Source organism: Labrus mixtus, chromosome 15 (genome assembly GCF_963584025.1).
Source record: "Labrus mixtus chromosome 15, fLabMix1.1, whole genome shotgun sequence".
Taxonomy (NCBI): Eukaryota; Metazoa; Chordata; class Actinopteri; order Labriformes; family Labridae; genus Labrus; species Labrus mixtus.
Window position 1 is genome coordinate 14,414,558 of NC_083626.1, and position 22,169 is coordinate 14,436,726.

The 22,169-nt window shown below is 40.3% G+C and overlaps 1 protein-coding gene across 1 annotated transcript; it reads right to left on the reverse strand.

Moving 5' to 3' along the window:
- Positions 1 to 318: 318 nt before the first annotated feature.
- Positions 319 to 21,370, reverse strand: LOC132990346 (dihydropyridine-sensitive L-type skeletal muscle calcium channel subunit alpha-1-like). Its single transcript, XM_061058561.1, has 45 exons — positions 20,965 to 21,370; positions 19,474 to 19,579; positions 15,667 to 15,806; positions 15,330 to 15,463; positions 15,072 to 15,224; positions 14,707 to 14,912; positions 14,502 to 14,605; positions 14,241 to 14,386; positions 14,073 to 14,154; positions 13,814 to 13,974; positions 13,496 to 13,721; positions 13,187 to 13,394; positions 12,912 to 13,032; positions 12,211 to 12,325; positions 12,027 to 12,126; positions 11,851 to 11,920; positions 11,311 to 11,443; positions 11,035 to 11,164; positions 10,886 to 10,945; positions 10,415 to 10,521; positions 10,212 to 10,299; positions 9,536 to 9,643; positions 9,406 to 9,458; positions 9,168 to 9,314; positions 8,766 to 8,967; positions 8,467 to 8,625; positions 6,842 to 6,952; positions 6,683 to 6,766; positions 5,997 to 6,044; positions 5,477 to 5,503; positions 5,260 to 5,385; positions 5,111 to 5,176; positions 4,904 to 4,995; positions 4,661 to 4,820; positions 4,425 to 4,552; positions 4,232 to 4,328; positions 4,036 to 4,138; positions 3,834 to 3,935; positions 3,607 to 3,740; positions 3,169 to 3,294; positions 2,826 to 3,034; positions 2,659 to 2,723; positions 2,494 to 2,540; positions 2,328 to 2,402; positions 319 to 1,759 (listed from the first exon to the last, which is right to left on the reverse strand). The coding sequence occupies exons 1-45, from the start codon at positions 21,147 to 21,149 to the stop codon at positions 1,478 to 1,480; spliced, it is 5,526 nt and encodes a 1,841-aa protein (XP_060914544.1). The 5' UTR covers positions 21,150 to 21,370; the 3' UTR covers positions 319 to 1,477.
- Between the last annotated feature and the right edge of the window lie 799 nt (positions 21,371 to 22,169).

Below are 22,169 nucleotides of genomic sequence, written 5' to 3' on the forward strand. Positions count from 1 at the left end.
GTTTAAGGTAACTCCCCTCTCCTGAACCTTCAGTGCAGTATGTATGTTGCTGTGTTCTATTAGTTTCCATTCCATCAGGGGGGTCTACAGTATGCTTTGCTAGACAAGGCTATTTATAGAGGCTCTCAGTTTCACACTGTAATGTCTGCACATATCTTCTCAAAGCCTCCGTCCTCCATCATCGGTAACTTGTCTTATTTCAACACATTCTGTCTGAAGTTTTGATTGTTTTTTTGTTTTTTTTGTTTTTTACAGGATCTCTTCTGTAGTGTAGTTTTTCATCTTTGGTTTGTTTGCAGAAAGGACACCAGCACGGACTTGTGTTTGGATAATTTATTTCTTTTGCCACGTTGAAAACATCAGCGTGACGTCAGCCAGATCCAGAAGTGAAGGAGGCTTAAGCAGAGAGGTCGAGCTTTGAAGTTCACTCAAACCATCTCCAAACCCCTGTAACATTTATTTGTATGAAAGGGTGGACCAAAATATATTGTAAAAACAAGACCTCCGGAAGGCCATCCAAAACATGAAAAAAGTGAAATAAATTGTGGCCAAGCAATTAGAAATAAATGTTAAAAGTCCAGGTGAGCTATTAAGTAAAATCCATCATACTCCAGGTATGCTGAAGATTTAAAATCCACTCTGGTCGGCTGTGTGTCTAAAAAGTGACATGAAAACTAAAAACGTAACGGCTGTAAAGACTTAAAGAGACCTTGAAGAAAGTCACATGCGCTGCTCAACTACTGTACGTCTTTCAACAAATACAGGCAAATAATTTGTATTAAAGTCACTTAAAAAATGTTTTCTCTTGAAATTCTGCCGATGCCAGCTGAACCCAGGAACAGTGGAGAGCAGGAGAAAACTTGGTAAACCTCAATAATAAAATACTAAAAAGACAGTCATGTCCTGAAAGATCAGAGGACACTGCCTTTCAAAACAGAATGCTGAAACTTGCATCATGTCATCAGACCTTTTTTTTTTTTTAAAGTGTGAACTGAACACTCAGTTTAACCTTTTGAGGTCTGGATGCACACATACTCCTGCACTATTATCCAAACCTAGCTGCACAATAAAGCAACCTTGCTCCCTGTATTCAGTAGGTCGATTAAGTCACCTCCCTCAGTGAGGCTTCAGTAAGACACTTAGCTCACTCACATTGTTTTCCCAGAAGTCTCATGGAATGAATAACCCCCAGAAACGCTACAAAGAAAGAAGTGCGTCATTCTGTTCGCTCTGAGATAAGTTAGTGATTTTATTAGTTTGGATAAGTCTAGTAGAATAGGATGTTTCACCATCAAATTAATTGTTTCTCCTCTTTTCCACCACAAGTGACAGTACACTCAACCTGAACCAACCCGTCTTAAAGTGCCAGGCTGGGAGATAAAGATTGTCACAGGCAACAGGCTAGGTAAAGTGAGATAAGGTGGAGCCACCTGCTAGTGTTTAAAAACAAAATAACCACGTAAACTCAAGCCAGCCTCTAAACTCTGGTGTCGTCCTCGTGTACGGCTGGATTCCTGGGGATGGGACGTCTCTTTCTCCTCACAGCCGGATCTGGCTCGCCTGTCGCCTTTGCTGCCACAGCAGGAGCAGAAGGAGGGACAGGGATCGGACGTCTCTTCTTGACATAGGCGAGGATGCCCTGTGCTACACTCTCCATGTCGTGTAGAGATGTGTGCATGGCTTCGGCCATCTCATTCTTAGCTACTGAGACAAAGCCTGGATCTTCTGCCAGGGAGGACAGACCCCCCTTCACTAGAGCCTGAGAAAAAAAAAAAAAGTCTGATTACGACCATTAACATTTGTATTTTTGGTAGTGCTTCAGCCATAAACTGACAGCTACTAGTCCTATTTGCTTGTACTCTTTTATTCTGCAAGTTCATGCCTGACATTTCTAATGTAAATGATAATGTTTTAATATTGAACCCTGCAGATTAAGGCATGCAGGCTCTGATAGCCTACATAACATCCATAAAGTACAGCAGGTATCTTTCTATTTTTGTTTTTAAGAAAAACATTTGCCGCAAAATTTTGATAACATTCTAAAGCTCAGCTTTATTAAAAGACGTGAATAAGTCCTTCTTAATATTCTCAATATTTGAAATTTTCCAGTTGATCCATAGTGAGAAATGATGTAATATTGTTGCACTTAAAGGTAGTGCTCTGTGTTCTTCAAACTGTTTTCTGTTTAATTAAGATGTGACTCTCGAACAGGAAATTAACAGAAGATTGGAAAGGGAGTCATGTTTGTTATCATTTCTCGATAACAAATCCGAATGAGGATCACAACATTTCCTGTGTTGGTGAAGCACACATTTCTCCTCGCTCACCTCCTGGACGAGCTGATCAGCCGCAGTACGGGAGCTCTGACTCTGTCCTTCACCGTAGTTTGGGTCATAGGGGAACTGCAGACAAAACAAATGCATCCATACACTTTCTATAGAAGCTGTTCATTAACATTTCCTCTGGATGAGTCGGGCTTTAAGAAAACATTACCTGTGTTTTGTCTGTTTTCACTGTGAAGTTCCAGGAGCGCAGGTTTTCTAAACAAGAAAAACATAATGAACAACAGAGATGTGCCAGTGCTTATAAGTCAGCTAAACATTGACTAGTTTCTATTTGAGCTTTCCAGCTTGTTGGTTCAATGATGGATTTCCTTACCCGGCTCTTCATCCACATTAGGATTGTAAAACTCTGAAGGACTGCCCTCTCTGTCAAATGAAATTCTGAAAGACAAAAAACAAGGTCTCCCATCAGTCATATTCACCCACATAATATGTCATGGTCGCCCTTGATAAAGAGAAATAAAGAGTTTATAAGTCGCTCACTCTGCAAAGGCGTTGTTGTTTGTGTTGTTTTTGGGTGCTGTTGAGGGGAAGAATTCAGTCGTTGGTGTTAGGGCAGAGGAGTTGGGTGGAGACTCGGGCTGGCTCTCAGAGAACATGAGAGGCCGCTGGTTGGTCATCTGTTGGGACTGAGCGTTTGCGGGCTCATCGGAGAAAGAGTCCACCCGGTTACCAAACAGACCGTGTGAACGCTGGAGGTACAGAGAATGACACACAAGCAGGTAGAATTCAGTTTTTGCCTTTAAGCTAATCAAATTAAGCAGCAAATCTGCAGAGATACAAGACTGAGACTTTGGTCTGTCAAACTGTAGACAGCGTTTCTCACCTGGTAAATGCCTTCCTCTCCAGATTCCTCCATCGCTCGTTCCATCTCTTCCTCATTCTGCAGGTCTCCTGAAATAGCTCTGTGCATCTCTGGAGCGGCTTCTTCATCTAAACCCCTCAGGCCCGCCTATAAAGACATGAAGTATATAGAAATATGGAGGACAAAGGCACATAACAAAGAGTTTCTGATAGACAGAAAATGAGGGATGAATATGCTCCTGGCTTAAATAAAAAACAATGTCAAATAATTAGAGGGCTAAGTATATCTTTGTAAAAGTGTGGTACACTTCTAATATCAAACTGATTTATTAACCTCTTAGGAACCTATAGGAGAGACAATATGCATCTATGGTTTTACATCTGCATACATCTATGCATTCATTCAGATTATTTAAGATTATAATATTGACGTGATTTTGGTCCTTTATTGAATGCTGACCTGGATCTCCGGGCCTGTGGCACTCTTCTTGGAGGGCCGGTAGCCATAGTACTCCTCCTGACGCTTCAAGAACTTACGGAAATGGTCCTGGAGCAGGAAGGTGGAGTAAAACTTCCCCACAGTAACCTCATCGTCTATAAACAGACAAGTCATCCAGCAAAGAGTTACTGTATCATCACTTTGTTAAGGTGGTATATAACTGACTCTCTGCATGTTGATAGACTCACCTCCTATTGGAGGGATGACCTGGTCCAGCAGTTTCATGCTGGTACGTTTCCAGATTTGCTTTATGATGGCTCTCAGCTCCTCGTTGGCCTGCTCAAAGTTACCTGTTTTAAACAATCCATAGAAAATTAACTGACTTACAGAAGCAAAATGTAAACTGGATTTGATCTGTTATCCATGACAGAATAAGATGTGTAGATGTACCTTCTGTTTTAATCTTAAGCGCAGTCCTGACCAGAGCAAACAGGGTGGCGTTGAATGTGACGGTGCCATCACTGTTCAGAGGCATGTTCATGCCAACCAAGCGCTGCAGACAGGATTCAGGTTCAAAGCTTTTTCTAAACGTATCATAATGCATGCAGTACATTGTATTTGAGCTTGTTTTTGTGTGTGTGTGTACCTTGCAGGCAGCTCGATGAGGACAGAACTTTCCAAAACCTAGCGGAGGCTGGAGGCTACGCAGCAGCGTCACCACATCCAGATGTTTGATTCTTCCCCTGTTACATCACAAAAAACATCATGTACTCGTTTTCAAGAGGCTCCCTCTGAGCACTGAGAGCACAGAAACCCATTAATGAATGTTGTGGTCTTACTTCGCTTCAGGGTCATATTCAGCCCAGATCTTCTTGAACTCATCCAGATGGTGGGGGCCAAGAAGAGACCAATCACGAGTCAGGTAGTCAAAGTTGTCCATGATGACGGCTACAAACAGGTTGAGGATCTGAAGTGGAAAGGATAAAAGACCTCTGTTTGTATGTTGTTTTGAAAGAAAGCAGCAGATAGTTACGCAGGGGAAATGTAAATGTGGACTTTTTTTGCTGGTGTTTACCAGGAAGGCACAGAGACAGTAGAAGCTAAGGAGGTAGAAGACAGCAAAGTTTGACCCACAGGTGAACTCCTCTCCTGGCAGGAAATCAGACTTGGGGTCGCACTTCTTCCCATACATGGAAGCCATCATGACCTCCTGCCAAGCCTCTCCAGTGGCACATCTGGATCAGAGAATTATGTTGGCTCAGTTTTTTTTTTTTTAACAAATTACCTATTTAACAAAGATCCAGGCTCAGGGACTTACCGGAATAACATCAGCACAGCCTGAGGGAATGTCTGGAAGTTGTTGTTGCGGTTGATTTGAGTGCCATCCACTAAGGCAATCTTTCCAAAGATCTGATGGGTTGTAACACACAGTAAAAAATCAATGACAAACACAGGAAAACTTCTATCAGCTAATTAAATCAGAAATCTATTAAAAATCTACAGGGGTACACAATGTTTTCAGTACCTGCATCCCAATGACGGCGTAGATGAAGAACAGCATCACAATGAGCAACGCGACATGAGGGAGAGCCTACAGAAACAAGACACTCATTGCATTATACGTTTAACTGAAGAGAAGTGAAAATGATGATTTGCGAAGGCAGTGTGAAAGACCTGGAAGGACTTAATGAAGGTCCACAGAAGGTTACGGATGCCCTCCGAACGGTTCAGCAGCTTGACAAGACGCATTACACGGAAGAGTCGGAAGAAGGTGATGGAAACGGAGGCATTTTCAGAGGCCTGTGAAAAGAGACAGAGGATTTAAAAAAAAGGGGAAAGACTGAAAAATTAAAACATGGCTGGATTTAATAGCAGGGAAGGTTAGACTTACTGCTATTGCTTGCATGGGGTTTGTCTCCTGCAAGAATGAAGAAAGAACTGTATTCAGATGAGGTACATTTCAAAGAGGTCTTTATGTCATTAATAAAAGGCATGTAGCAGTCACAGCACTGATGGACCGTTAAATGTTATTCAAGTGTGACTCGCAACTCCAAAAGAAAGCTTAATGTTACAGATATTTCTCAACTTCTGATGAGTTACTGAAAACTAGAACAGCTGATTTTTTGTCACTCATGCAAAATAAACACACTGTATTATCTAATAAGGTTTTCAGCCAGTCCAGCCACCATTAATGCTTGAGTTGTAGCTTTGTATAAACTATTCAAGCCGACTAGAACACAATGTATCAAACAACTGTGGGCCTGATCTTAAATTTTCTCTTCAATATTATTCAATATTAGAATGTTTTCACCAGCTGTTGGAGTCGCACACAGTTAAGTAATGAAGATAGTGAGGTGCTCACACGGCCACGCTCATGCAGCAGTGCAATGCAGTGTGGATCAGATATTTACAGCACAGCCATGGAGACAGTACAGTCCTCCACTGGAGGCCAGGGCAGTCTGTGGAGAGTAGACACATGAGCAGTGAGGTGCGTGGAGGACACAGGTAATGAGAGAGAGAGAGAGAGAGAGAGCGAGAGAGTCAGGGGAGGAAGAGGAACCAAAAAAAGAGGAAGAATTTGTGAGATGAAGTGAAGTGAATGTGCAAAGAGCTTGTATTTGTGGATGGGAAGGTGAAGACAACACAGTGCAATTTATCAGAAAATACATGAATGGCTAGAAGAAGAAGTTTGTGTAGTATTACCAAATAATAGGTTAATTAATAGTGTGTTCATACAACACAAAGAAAACACAAGATAACTAAATACTGTTAAAGGTAACTGTGGACACAATGGCAGTTTTGTTGGTTTTCTGATGAAAATGATCCTCAAGTTGCTGAAAGTGGTAGATGTGATTGGCCAACTGACCATCTCCTGTTAGCCAGATCTGCTGACACCAACCAGTTGCTGGGCCACAATTGTATTCCTCAGGATCAGAGCATTGATTAAATACATTGAGTCTTCAAATCCCTCCTCTATCTCGTGTCATTAAGACCACACGAGAGACTTTCATATACAGCCCCTGCAATGATAATCTGATACCCATTAAATTCATGAGAATTGATCAAAAGAAAACAATGTGCTTCTGTATGTACTCACATCGACTTCACTCAGGATGACGTCAACAACGCTGCCTATGACGATAATGAAGTCAAAGACGTTCCAGGGGTCCCCAAAGTAGCCCTGCACAGAGAGGTAAAGTGTTGCTTAGATACATACTAGGTAGGGTTGTTGAATATTGAATTTAATGTTTTTTACCCTGGCTTTGAAGGCCATCAGCTTCAGTATCATCTCTACAGTGAAGAGGACGGTGAAGATCAAGTTCAGCATGTCTGACAGCTTGGTCACATGGTCTGACTGGTTGCAATGCTGTTTGAAGCAGAAAGCCGATATTAAGGTAATTATATGTTGAACATTAAAGATTTTTAACTAAAATGTTTTTTTTAGAGAAGCTACTACATTTAAAGGTCACATATTATCCTCCTTTTGAATTGTTTAAAAAAGTCTCAGCAGTCACGAGGTTTCTTGCCAAATATCCACTCTGATCCTTTAGTTTTTCATGTCTATAAACCCCTCTATTTCAGCCCTGCTCCAGACAGGCTGTTTCTGTGTATATAGCTTTAAATATAAGTGATCTGTGTTTGACCACGCCCCTCTGGAAGGGCTCGGGTGGCTCATGCTAGCTTGCACCATGCCCAATCATTTACAGTGAGGAGGCAGATTCAGAGGGCAGAACACACACCTAGCTGTGGGAGTATCACCCACCTGGGGGAGTCACCTTGTGATGTCACAGAGGGAAAATCTCCATACAGGCTATGGACACATATTAGTGTTTGAAAAAAGTGTAATTTGCATAACTTTAACATAACATTTGCATAACATGTGACCTTTAATACAGTGGCTTTAGGCCAGTATTTATTAAGAGTTTAACACTCAACAGCTCTGATAATCAGTCACCAGGATTGAGTGTGTGTGTTATAATGCCATTTGTTTGATAATGACCACACAACACACCAAACTTTACAAGAATCTGAAAAAGAAAACGTTATCACTTTTTCCAACAATATATTTAGAAACAACTAATATTACTGAAGAAATCTTTTCATATCAGAGTAATGTCTGGAGAAGTCTACACCTGCTCTTTCAGCATAGTGTCATGAGATTTAAAAAAAAAGGATGATTCCAAGCAGTATAAAAAAAAACAATTGACTGATCATGTAAAATTACTGCATATGCAACACTCATAATAAGAAACTTTGAGGTATTCTGGGCCTTTTCAAATGACTATATTGGTTTTGTTTAGGTCTTATCTTATTCCGTTTCAAACTCTGTTCTAATTCTCAATGAAAATAGTGGTTTCCATCGTAAGATGCTCTTGTCAGTAGTAATGAAAGCTCCTTTATTACAATTTAATGGGTTGAATGTACAAATTCTCCTAAACGAGTATCATGGTACATAAACAATAGAAATGATGGCGAGCACAACAACAATAAGTTCCAAGTTTAATCAACTGGAATGAGATTATACTAATAAAATGATTTGGGCTCATACTGATCTCCTCACTCTCAATGTATTTTCTGGTCCTCTCTAAGCAGAGTTACATAACCACAATTCGATGCAAATAAGATTTTGTAAATGAACTTACAAAGACTTATGTAGGGCACTCTGCATTAATGCTAATCCCCCTGAAAAATTAATTAGTCTGGGATGTTGCTGGAAAGTCAAAATGTCCCATATTCTAAAAACAGTTTTTAAAGTTTCTCATTAACTTAATGCTGAAACAATCACTAAGTCTTCCTCTAAGGATAATGAATATAGTCAGTCAGAAGTGGTGATACAATCTCTATGATTTTAGATTGTAAGGTGACATTCAATTCACCTACCTGCATGCCCAGACACAGTGTGTTGAGCATAATCAGGAAGAACATGAGGTACTCAAAATAGCAGGAGGTGACGATGTACCAGACTCTGTACTGGTAGGGGTTTTTGGGGATGTAACACCTTAGAGGCCGAGCCTTCAGGGCATACTGCACACACTGGCGCTGAGGAGGAAGACAGAATGTGGGGTAAAAGCAAAACACTAAATATTTCTAAACTTAAGCAAATAAATATACTTAAATGTACTCAGAGTGGTTAGATTCTCACACTGTCCTACACTTCACCTCTGAGGGTCTGGGCGTACCTGGTTCTTGTCCAGCTCACAGTTCTTATACTCCTGCTCACCCTGCTGCTGGAAAGTGACAATGACGAAGCCAACAAAGATGTTCATCATAAAGAAGGCGATGAGGATGATGTAGATGATGAAGAAGATAGATACATCCACACGGTTGTTAAAGACAGGACCCATGTCCTCTTGGTCTGAATCAATGGCTCTGTATAACAGTCTGGAACAAACAGAGGGAAAGAAACACACAAAGGCTTGTTTGTAAGGATGAAATGTATAACTTGTCTTAGTGCGTCCACTACCATATCTGGTCCAACTTTATAGATTTACTTCCAACTCATTAACCTCTTTCATTTCCCCTCTATCAGACCAAGAGATCAACAAATTAAATTCCTGGAATCAAATTGATGCGGTTCTTACTTTGGCCAGCCCTCAAAAGTGGAAACAGTGAAGAGAGCCAGCATGCCGTTCAGCACGTTGTCAAAGTTGAAGTCACTGTTGATCCACTCTCTCTTAGCCAACACAGTATCTTGAAGGGAATTATCCATGTGCTTCCAGAACATTCCCCTGAGAGCAGACACAGTCACTCAGTCACAGTAGCATTATAGTTTTTATAGATTCAAAAAAGTCTTTACTGTGTTCATGATGTTTGCCTTACTGGCATTCCTCTGCAGTCATTTTGGGCGTGTCTGTGCAGCTGTAGAATTTCCCCTGGGAGAAAAACGGATTAGTCACATTTCATTTGTTAGCAGCAGAGGCCTCAAAATGAACAGTGGGTTAAAACTTACCTTGAAGAGTTGCACTCCTATACAGGCAAACATGAAGTTGAGCAGCATGGTGACCAGGACGATGTTACCGATGGTTTTGATGGCCACAAACACGCACTGGACCACATGCTGTTATTAAAGAAAAACAAAGACAACTGAATACAGATACTTCACTTATATGTAACATAGTTCACTTGAATATTACCAGATTTAGACTTCGACTTGCCTGCCTTTTGTAATTTAAACTAAACTACATATATTGAAATAAATTTCAGATTTATATTTTACACAATGAAATGTTTGACAAGATTCAATTAATAAGACATCAGTGGGTTTCAACCTCTTTGCAAATAACCCTTTACAACTAAAACAAAAAGAAAAGAATGTATCCAGCCTGGCCTCTTGACCTGTCCTGACCTTGAACTGTTACAGACCCAAGAAGTTTAAAAGTTTATAGATATTTCACACAAAAAAGCAAAAATAAGAGAAATGTCTGATAAATGAAAATACAATTTTCTTTGGATACTTCAAGTCAATTTAGCTGATAATTTATTTGATTTATTTTGGTTTCAGATTTATTGCACTTACATGATTGAATTGATAGTTTTAAATAGAGTAATGGATCTGATTATTTTTTCCAGCACTAAAAACATCTACCAAAATAGATGATTATAATGTAATTATATGTGTGTTGTACCTTTAACCCCTTTGCTCTGTTGATGGCCCTGAGAGGCCTCAGCACCCTCAGCACCCTGAGAATCTTCACCACAGAGATCGCACTGGACCTGGAAACACAAGACAAAAAGGTAGAGACATACTTTTTTTTAATAGAAAACTTGAATTTGTAATGTAGGGAGAAAATATGTTCTATATCCAGAAAAGCTTTCTGATATTACTCACTCCATCCCCATAGAAAGCAGTGACACTGTAACCACAATCAGATCCAGGATGTTGAAGGAGTTCCGGCAGAAGGAGCCCTCGTGCATGAAGGCGCCGTACACTGTCATCTGTCAGTCACATACACCAGAGTCATACTCAGAATACTGAAAGTTATTTGTGTGAAAACATTACATTTTGAATTTGTAAATAATACATCGATTGAGAAAATTTATTTGCAAATAAAAAATGCCTGAAAAACACTGAATCCATCAACTCAAGTATTTCAATTGGCTAATAGAAATATGATATAATAGATCACATTATTAGGGAGGACTCTTGTTATGTGACACTAAGACTTAGTTTTTTAGTTTACTATCATCTCTGGCACTTAGGTATCATGTTAAAAATATATAAAATGTAAAAAATAAATTATAGTATGTGGCCCTTTGCAGAACCAACTCAGTCAGGTGCTTGATATAAACAGCAGATTACCTTTAGCACAATCTCAATGGTGAAGACAGTTGTGAAGACAATGTCAGCATAGGCCAAGATCTGGAGGAAAAGAACAGAGCGTTCTTATCAAATATTTCCGGTCTTTAAAGAGTTAATGTCAGAGGTGTAGTGGTAGACCTGGTAGTCACCTGGTTTCTGTAGGACTTGGGGTCTATGGGGTCCTCAGCTGCCAGGGAAATGGAGGAGAGCAGAATGAACAGCAGGATTAAGTTGGTGAAGGAGGAGGCGTTGATGATCTTGTAGCACAGTTTACGGAACCTGGACACCAGTGAATATGTGAAAAGATACAGTCACCACTGAGTTCAATCGATTCACTATGTGCTGCACGTTCCATATGAGAACGCCGAAATATAAATAAACACTCTGACATCTATAATTCAAAGGTCAGTATGTCTGGTTTCTACTTGTTCTGAGGGCCAAAAATGAAGAAGGAGCTGGCTTCAGGCAATGGAACAGCTTCCTCCTTTAGCTGCAGGTCGGCCATCGGTCGGGGCCGAGGGCTGAGGGGTATTTCAGGCTCTTCCTCTTCATCATCACCTACCATGTGGGATAAAAGAAACCAAAAATACTTTAGTGAAACGGCCGATATGTGTCTTAGTTGTGGCCACATTACAGCATTTCAGAGCAGAAACAAAATAAACTGATATCCTTAAAAAAAAAAACTGTCTTTACTTTATCACTTTGTAGACTTTATATGGTTGTGACAGGAGTAGTGTGAAAACAGCCTAACTTTAGAGTCTGCAGTAAACTCAGCTCATGGGTCTAATAATAATGGGGGGTTACTATACTTATACTGTAACATAACCAGGACATCAGAACTGGCAGACAGCTACTTTGATGAATAGGAAATTCTTGTATTCAGTGACCTCTTTCTGCACAACTGTATTGCTGAGTAATGTCAGAGATTAAAGGGAGGGGATAGGGTAAAAGTTTAGACATTTCACCTGGGAAGTCATCAGGTGGGAATGGATCCTTCACCTCATTAACATTGGATTCAAACTCATCAATTTTGAGCTGAAAAAAACAACATCAGGATGTATGTATGAGAGCAAATTATGCCATGAATAGTTAATAATGGCCAAGAGTAAATATGTGATGTGGCACCAGAAAAAGTGCTGACCTTGGCTGTGGTGGGCATGCCCTCCATTTTGGCTCTCTGCTCTGCCAGTTTCTTAGCTAGCCTCTCTCGTTCCTCGTCAGTCTTTTCAGGCATTTTGGACCTGGAAGGTAACAGTAAAATAAAAGCTTAGCTATAACAAGACAGATATTTTAACTTGAAAAGTATTGCATATTCTTGAATTCACCTCAGTATTTTTCTCTTCATTTTCTCCTCTGCCTTTTCTTTCTGAGCTGAAGTTAGACTTTCAGCTTCTGCCAGGTTGTCCACGGCGATGGCCAAGAAGACATTGAGAAGGATATCTGATATTTGAGCTAAGGACAACAAAAACCTTGATTTCAAGTTATATTGCTCGTTGCAATTGCAGTATGTAGCCATGCTTAGCAATATCAATAGAAGGATTAAAGTGTTGGCCTGTTAGTCACTAAACCATTAGTCCACCAGTGGGTAAGACTATTGTAGTTACATCAAATCTAATCAAATTAACTTTTCCAAAAGACTCCTCTGCCTTTTCCTCTAGTCCCACCATGAGGTTTACTTTGCTATTATTAGTAATACTTTAACATATTGTGTGTGTTGCAATGGAATCTGGTCCAGACGTTTATGTTGAATACTTTGGTTTATGAAAGGAATGACAATCTCTTTATTCTAAGTTATATATTGTGAAATAATCTAAGTAGAAAAGGCATAGATACTACACTACATTTTTAAATATAGAATGCCTATATATGCCTGTTTAACATCAGCATGTTTGCACTCTCAGTGTGAACATAATGTATATTATGTTGAGAGCAGATTTGAGCCAAATTTCAGTTTCACTGTGTCAGTAGCATTACTGTACGCAGGTTTTCGTTTCAACCTTTTGGACATTGTGAGTTTCAAGGATACAGTTTCCACAAACAAACAGGATGATAAAGTAGATGGCCACCAGGATGCCCGGAAACACTGGCCCTCCATAGGCCATAATACCATTATACATGATGCTGGTCCAGTCTTCTCCTGTGAGGACCTGAGAGATAGTTCACATATGGAAAAAAAGAAAACAACAATTCATTTGAATTACATCATGGATCATTAAAAGACGGTGCTGTAGTAATCCAAATCAAAGCAAATATAGTTAAGAGCTTAGATCAGAGCCTATATGAATCTGTGCCTCGCCTCACCTGAAACACGCTGATTAGGGCCTGAGGGAAGTTGTCGAAGTTACTGCGCCTCGGTCTGTTGTCGTTGAAGTTAAATTTCCCCCCAAACACCTGCATGCCCAGGAGTGAGAAGATGACGATGAAGAGGAAGAGAAGAAGGAGCAGGGAGGCGATGGAGCGTACAGAGTTAAGGAGAGAGGCCACAAAATTACTCAGAGAAGTCCAGTACCTGCAAAACATATCGAAGAAGAGAAGGGTTAAATGACATTGAATTACACTAAGACTAATTCAATAACACATGACGAACCTTTTAGTAGGACATGTTCTTACTTTGTGACTTTAAGGATCCTCAGCAGTCTGATACACCTGAGTACAGAGAAACCCAGGGGTGCTACAGCTCCTGCAGAAAACATGATCATCTCCAGGATACCGCAGAGCACCACAAAGAAGTCAAAGCGGTTAAACAGGGACATGAAATACGCTCTAGGGCCAAGAGCGTACATCTTCACGAACATCTCTACGACAAACAGGACCAGCAGCACACGACTCGCAACATCTATTGAGATCAGAGAGAAAGAGAAACAAAAGGATGACGATCTATGTAGAAAAATATACTTAGAACAAGTATACTGTAAACCAATCACCAACCTTGTAGGGAAGTGAGCGACTCAGGCTGGTGGTGGAACTCTGTTGCAATGGTCAGGGTGTTAAGAAGGACGAGGAACATCACCAACCAATAAAAGCTCTTTGTTTTCACATACACCAGGCACTTCATCCTGAAGAAACGGTTCCAGCGACGGGCCAGGCGGCTGAACACAGAACCAAAAAAAATAACTATGGCTTACAGTGCTAATTTGACCTGAATATGGCATGTTAAAATTAACACATGTACAAAACGCAGACTCACTAATAGTAGACGATTCGACTCTTGCCTTCCATGTCATACAGGCTGTCGGTGTCAGAATCACCACTGGTTAACGGCAGGAGTCCTAACAATGGAATAACAGTTGTAATTTATGTGAATTATGAGTATCATCACAAAGGAAAGGTGCTGAGTTTATGTCTTAGTGCTGACCTTTGCCCTCTCTGTCTGCATCTAGGACTTCAGAGTAAGTAATCCATTCCATGTAGCCATGCAGGTCTTCATCCAGCTGCTGACGCTCTCGCAACTTCTGGTACTCTCCTCGTGACCTCGCCTTCTCTCGCTCTTTGGTAAACTCTCTGAATGGAAAGAGAAGGAAAAGTGTAACAGAACATGTGATCATTTTTTTATGAGTCCATCTGAAAAGGCAAAATGAAGGCAGTAGAAAATGATAGAAGGTAATAGCTGTCTTACCCACTGAGCACACCCAGTACCAGATTGAGCACAAAGAAGGAACCCACCAAAATGAGGGGAACAAAGTAGACCCAGGGCCATTCGTTTCCTATGGCATCATTCACCTGCAGGACAACTCCAGGTCAGCCACAAATGATGCATTCAGACAATTTCCCCTTCACTGGAACAGACCAACAACTGAGATGATATGAATGCAGACACTGACCCAGTAGAGCACTTTGGTCCATCCCTCCATGGTGATACACTGGTACACCGTCAGCATGGCAAAGCCAATGTTATCGAAGTGGGTGATGCCGTTGTTAGGACCTTCCCATCCCGGCCGACACTCTGAGCCATTGATGCTGCAGCGGCGCCCGTTACCAGCCTGGGCGCAGGGTGCAGGCAGCTCAAGTTCTGCAGTGGAGTAGATATCTGTAGGGCAAAGACAAGAAAGAATATATTTTTTTAAATGGAGGTTCAGGAGATAATAATGTAGGGTCAGGAGATTATACCTGCTAACGTATCAAAACAGTATAAGAACAACAAATAAAAGCTAACTTACAAATGTCTGATTGTGACCTTTATACATACTTGTGTTGGCGTAATAGCAGGTCTTGTGCATTTTGCACTTGAAGAGCTCCAGTCCCATGATGGCATAGATGGTGACAAGTAAGAAGACCAGCAGGGCGATGTGCAGCAGAGGTAGCATGGCTTTGAGGATGGAGTTCATCACCACCTGCAGGCCTGAATTTGAACAGTAAAAACAAAGCGTTGAAAACACCTCAAAATCTCTGTCATGCCTCCAGAGCATCTCTGCAGTGTTTTCAGGTAACAGAAAAAGGCTCTTACTTGGAACTCCAGAGACAAGACGCAAGGGCCGCAGCACTCTGAAAGCTCTCAGTGCCTTCATGTCAAACCCTCCACCCTTTTCCATTGGCACACCTGCTATCTTGTTGATGGTGTCCAAGGCAAAAGTGAAGAGACTGCAGGAAAAGAATTACAACCATGTGAGTCCTTACACCTACATAAGGACTGTTGCAAAATAATATTGTAGATTTGATATCTGCATAAGATATATAATTTTTAACACATTTAAATGTTAATTGTAATTGCTTAAATATGGTACAAGAGAAGAAGTGGCCTTTGCTAGTAGAGGTTTCCACCTGTAGCTCAGAGCTCATCTTACCCCATGAAGACGATGACAAAGTCCAATATGTTCCAACAGTTCCGTAAATAGGCGCCTTCATGGAACACGAGCCCATAAGCCACTATCTTCAGAAAGCACTCTAACGTGAATATGATGAGGAAGATGTACTCCAAACTCTCCTGCAGGAAGACGAACACAAACCAGGAAGATAAAATGTATGTGGTTCCTCACCCTCAAGTTCCATTTTCTGGTAAAATTTGGACCGACTGGAATTTATGATCACCTGTGGGAGAATCAGTAATAGAGTTTTAAAGTTATTAGACGGTGTAATTAGCTTTACCAAGTTATCATGTGATTAATGAAACAAGCTGAGCCCAAACAAATGAAGAGAAGAAAGAGCTTGATTGAAACTGATTGACGGGAGTGTGAACAGTACTATGCAGATGGTCACTTTACATAGAAGTCTCTGCCATCAGTGTGTGAATGTGGGGTGATAAGTGCTTTGAGTAGTCAGAGGACTAAAAAAGGGCTATACAAGTTCAAGTCCATTTACCATTTACATAATTGAGCATCGCTTTCCTTAGTAGTGACTTCCTCTGAGGACCGAAAGATAATGCATACAAGTAGGGCAATCATTTCTGTCATGTTAGGTTACACCCTTTATTTATGAAACCAGGTGAGATCCACATTAGGATTAATGTCTTTTTTAAGAGTGTAATGAGCAGCATAAACATATATTTTGTAAAAACGAAAACCATGCAAGCAGAAAAATAAAACTGTCACATATTACAACGGTGTTGACCCATTATCCAGCTAGTCTGCCACTCAAGCATGACAGGTATCCAACAATTAACAATTTTAAAAAGGAATTCTGAATTTCATTGAATAGGAGTACTTTATTTTCTCAATCTATAAAAACTGAATTCCCTTATAGTAATCACCTAAGATTGTTTTCTATTGACAATTTCTTTTCACATTTAATGTAGTTATTGAAATACCTGTTGCACATATTTCTATACAACATAAAACAGGTCAACCTATCATCATAGACTGACTGAGTCTTCTGTTGATCCTCATTTCTTACACAAATAAAAAATGTGTGAAAGTAGAAGCTCTAATGAGTCAAAAGTATTATAAAGCTCTAAGGGAATCCAGACCCAACTTGTGTAGCCTCAAATTGGAGAGTTAACTTGAAGTACAGTATACTGTAAATGAAACATCCTTTTAAAATAATCAGGGCAATAATATTGGCTCAATCGAGCCCCAAATCATGAGAACCTTCAAGGCAAAGCTTTCATACATTAACAATTCTATATATTTAGAGAACAATAAATACATAAATACATCTATATCTGCTCATCAAAATGTTTCACCATCATTCTTACAAATGTGTATAAATATGGTTACATGAGACTACTTTGTGTATTTACAGTATCCACCTGCGTCAGTGTGGAGAGGCTGCCTGGGCCGACCTACTTGTACTTGCAACATGTAGCTGAAGTCGACCAGCTCTTCTTACATCCCTCACCTCTAAGGAATGGCTCAGTGAAAAGTAAGAAAGATCTGTGAGAGGGCTAGTGAGTGAGCCAAAGCAAAGATATTAAAGAGATGGGGTCGGTTTCAGGTTCAGATAAGTAAATACTTCATGTAATTCTCCACAGTGCTGGGCAATAAGTTGGATAACAACAAGATTGATAGCTTTGACTTCGTCATATGTGGAGTTTATTGACTGAATGGTGGAAAGAAAGTGATGGGTGTGATATTTGACATTTCAGCTGGCAGCAGGCCTCCAGAGACATGATCCACATATCATGTCTATCATAACCAGCCTCCTCAATAACATAACCCCAGGGTCAATACAACAACAAATATCCAAACATTGGAAAGAAGTGTGCACTGTGCAAGAACAAACATGTATCTCTGGCTTCAATCCCTGACTTATATCACACAATGCACATACACCTTCAAGATGAAATATAATAACACCTAGAAACACATCAGCAGCAGATAAGGGCCAACATCTGCCATTGGTTACACTACTTTAACATAAGAGTTTGAATCATCTGTTTTGACGACAACAAAACCTACATGTTTTCATCATTATTACCTGTTTTAAAAAAAATTATCCTAGCTCAATTTGGCTTATGGAATTGACACATTTCCAAGAAATTGCTGTAAGTGTATCCATCTAAATACAAATATTGTATATATCTCTCTAAAGCTTTGTATTTTTGTCAGCTCATCATGCAAGAATAATTTAATATAATAAAATTGAAGTTATTAAATGTAGAAACTACATGATTGGGTGGGCATTGGGTCCGGCGTTTCAGGCCCAGCAATCAAGTGGATTTAATTTTATCTTGCTGAAAGAACATTATCAGTATATATTGATGACTGTGTCTCTGATGCCTCTCCCCTGTCATGTGGGGTACCACAGGGCTCAATCCTGGGGCCATTGCTTTTCTCCCTTCATCTGCAGCCCCCAGGATAGAATTTACACAGTTTTAATATAGCATATCATATACACAGATCACTGGCAACTCTTCTTCACATTTAAACAAAGTGAGGCCTCAATGTTTTCTGAGCTCCTAAACTGCATAAAATTATAAAGTACTGGATGAATGTCAATTATTGCAGCTCAATGCCAAAAATAATTGTTGTTACCCCAGGATAAGTTTGTACCTTCCATCATGCAGAACATGGGGCCCCTCTTCCATGCTGCATAGTCAAGCCTGTGTATTCTAGTTATTTTTAATTATTTATTTTTGTTAAGCAGCTCACCAAATCATGTGTTTTCCCATCTAAGAAATATCAGTAAATTGAGATCTATAGGTTCCACTGTTTAACTTGAGATGCTAATACATGCTTTCATCTCGTCCCACATTGATTACTGTAATTCTCTCTTCACCTCACTCAGTATGTCCCCCTTTAGTCGACTTCAGTCAGTGCAGACTGCTGCAGTCAGAGTTCTTACAAGGTCATATAAATGATCCCTCATCACTACTGTCCAAGATCCCTTCATTGGCTTCCAGTTACATTTAGAATCCAGTTAAGATTCTCACTTACAGATCACAGTTTGTCTCCAGATTATCTGGCTGAAATAATTCACCCCTATCAGGCAACCTGCCTCTAGTACAAACACACTACAGTTGCTCTCTGTCCCGCGTACTCAATAAAAAAAAACGGTGGTACCAGAGCTTTACAGGCCATAGCTCCCAACCTTTAGAATGCTCTGCCCCTGCATTTGCTTTCTGCAAAATCTGTTAATGATTTCAAAAATCAGTCATTATCCCTCATCTTTTTAATGCACTGCATACTTTACTGTTTTTTGTATCTGGGATCTGTGTTTTATCCGTGGCTCATGTGACAGTCTTTATTTTTATTTCCCTGACATGATACCACAACAGAAATGGTTCCATGTGGCTACCAAATATCTTTCCACTGTAGTGGATGCCATGCCTGAAGGAATAACTTGTTTATAGTCATAGAGTAATTAAACTGCAAGGGTAAGTTAATAAAGCTAATAGCACATTCGTTTGATAGCATGTTCTACTGCAGACGCAAATGGGGCTCCAGATAAAGAACTGAGTTGAGTCTTGAAGCATTTCAAAGGGCTTGGCACTCAAACCAGTGACCGGCTGAAAGTCTCACTGATGAAACATTCATATCAAATGGTAGAACAGCTGCAGTCATCGACTGTTCATGATAAAAATACTCAATCCCTCGGAAACAAAAGACCATGAACTTTGTGTGGCAAACAAATCAGTTCCATTTTCAACAATCAGGCCAAAGCTCCTCATAGAGTCATACAACAGAGAAAAGCTTTGTGTCCATGCTCAAACTCACCAAGTTTGTGTTTGTTTGATTACTGTCTTCTTCTGGCATGGGCAGGAACACAGCCAGGGCCACACAGTTTGCAAAGATGGTTAATAAAATGATGATCTCAAAGGTTCTGAATGGGGAAAATCAGGATCATAACAACAGAAGAGGCTGGAATACAGGAATGCCAACTGAGAAACATAAATTGTCTGGATTAATTAAAGTTAATAATAATATGTCAGATAAGTTAAACAACACACTAGAAACAAATAGTAATTTATTATGACTTTTAGCTTTTCTGTATTACTTGTGACATCATTTAACAAAATAAAAAAAACAACATCTCTACAACTCTGCTGACATTGATCAGTGCCCCTGAATGCTGCCTGAAACATCATCCGTATAGCAGCCGTTGGGAAGCAAGCAAATGTAATCTTGTCAGCTGTGATACTTCATTCTCCCCCATAGGGGGCTCTCTTTGAGAATTCCCCTGCCAGGTCAGCATCATGTCTCACTGTGACGCTGTTAGACAGCTGCAGTGCCCAAGAATATGACCAAACCATTAAACACTGACTACTCATCAGGGGAAATATATCTGTTTAGGTATTCTATGAGACATGCATTTAATCCATACTCTGTATGAGTAGATAGATACAATAAGAGGCTTAAAATAAAAAAATGTATTTATTTTATTTTGTTATTAATCCAGCACCCATGATCTATAGAACAGAAGAACATACCATTGGGATTAATCTGCTGCAGTGAGTAAGTATGTAGGTATGACCCGCAAATGGGGACAAAGTTCAGTGAAATTGCTCTATAAAGATGTCACTTTAACCCAATACATTTATAAAACAAAACACACTGACTTTTTAACCCTGTTCAGTCATATTTAAAGAAAAGCATTTTGTAAATATGGGCATGATTTCTTACATTTTGTTTGAGTTTTAAAATCTGCTAAGATTAAGTCAGAGCCAGAAAAAACCCTATAAAGCACCTAGCGTCACTCAGCAGCTAGCCTTGTGTCCATGTGACTATAGCCTTAGTGAGTGCCAGCTTTTAAAAGCCACTATTTCCACATAAAAAGCAGACTGTCAGCTATCAAAACACAAGGACAGCACTTTATTAACTGTTTCAGACTGCTAGATCAGGTCAAGAAGCTCTACAGGTGAAAATACAAATGATACAAACTTGACTTTCACACAGAGCTGCCAAATGCATAACAAAAGTCTTAACACTTTAGGGATCGCCTTAACACAGATTTGAAAGAGACTCGGCTGTGGCATGCTTGACACAGGTGAACTCTGACTGATAATTCAACGGCCTGCAGACGCCTAATGACTGTGTAACCTTGCTGTCACTGTTGTTAACTAGAGCCTTACATGCTCTAATAACTGTTTAATACCATCAGTATGCTTTGGTCTTAAGGGGACACTTTTAAACCAATGTCTACCTTGTATAACAAACATAGAAGTGTGTGAGGTGTGTTGGTAGGTTTGTATGATATAAAAAGGATACTTCCACTCCACAATGTTGATGCAGGCCTTGCGGAAAGGATTTTTTAGGGTGAAGAAGAAGAGGGACCTGGCTGGTCGAGGGTTTCCCCCTGTGGCCTGCAGCTTCTTCAGCTTCTCCCTCTGCTTCCTCTTCAGCTCCTCTTCATTCATGATGACCGGCTTGGCCGCCTCTGCGTTGGCTGCCATCTTTTCGCCTCCACCTGAGACAAGCTCCCAGTCCTCTACAGGTGTATCTTCTCACTGTATAATCCCAAACTCAGGCCCTGTATAACTCCTCGTTGTGAAGGCCCCTGGGTTAAAGATCCTGTGTGTGCTCCCCCGCCGCCACCTCACTCCTGGTCTCCTCTTCCTCAGACTCGCTCTGCCTCTCACAGAGCCACAGGCCTCTCCTCCTGGCTGAAGGCCTCTGACAGAAAAAGCCCCCTCTGCAGGGAAAAATAACAGGAGCCCAGAGAGGCTGGAGGAGCAGTTGGCCCTGCTGTAGTTTAAATTTAGACCGTGAACCAATACAGGCCATGCTTGGGGATGGTTAAAGGGGTGGGGGTGGGGGGGCTGATTGGAGAAGTGGGATCATTGGTGAGTGTTCGGGCAGGACTTCAGTGGCAGAGGAGCATAAAGAAGGGGACAGATAAAGTTTGGGGGGGTCGTGCAGTAGAATATCAACAGAAGCCTCTTGAACCTGCCCTCTTTTTCAAAACACACTCAGCTGCTCGAGACTGTTGTTGAACCCGAAACTGAGAAGAAACTGTGAGCAGAGAGGAGGCAAAGTTGAAAACATTGATGTTTCTGCATCGAATCTCTGGAGACAGTAATATCTCCGTGAAATTTTCTTTCAAGGAATTAAGATCTGGGTTTTGTACTAGTGACACTTGAACAAAATCCCTGTGATACAATATAATACACCTTCACATGAGAAGTTGCCTTCACAGTTGGGAGTTGTTGACAAACATTTGACTTCCAGCAATAATAGAAAATGTCCTAACGTATAAGAAAATCTACCTTAGCGTGTTATAAGCCATTCAGAAAATATTCTATAGTACTTAAAAGGTTATAAATACGATGTTAGAGGATCCAATTTGGGCTGCAATTTAGATATGTCAATGAAAAACATTTAAACCTATATACAACACCTACATTACATACATACATTTGTTTTGTATGTATGGGTAAAATGTGGTCAAGCAATTGTTATCTTGCCATCAGGAT

Coding starts and splice junctions, on each gene's coding strand:
- LOC132990346 (XM_061058561.1), bottom strand. CDS start 21,149: ATGGCAGCCAACGCAGAGGCGGCCAAGCCGGTCATCATGAATGAAGAG. Junction 13,722..13,813: donor GTCGCTCACTTCCCTACAAG/GTTGGTGATTGG, acceptor TGATCTCAATAG/ATGTTGCGAGTCGTGTGCTG. Junction 10,522..10,885: donor CCATTGAGATTGTGCTAAAG/GTAATCTGCTGT, acceptor TGTGACTGACAG/ATGACAGTGTACGGCGCCTT.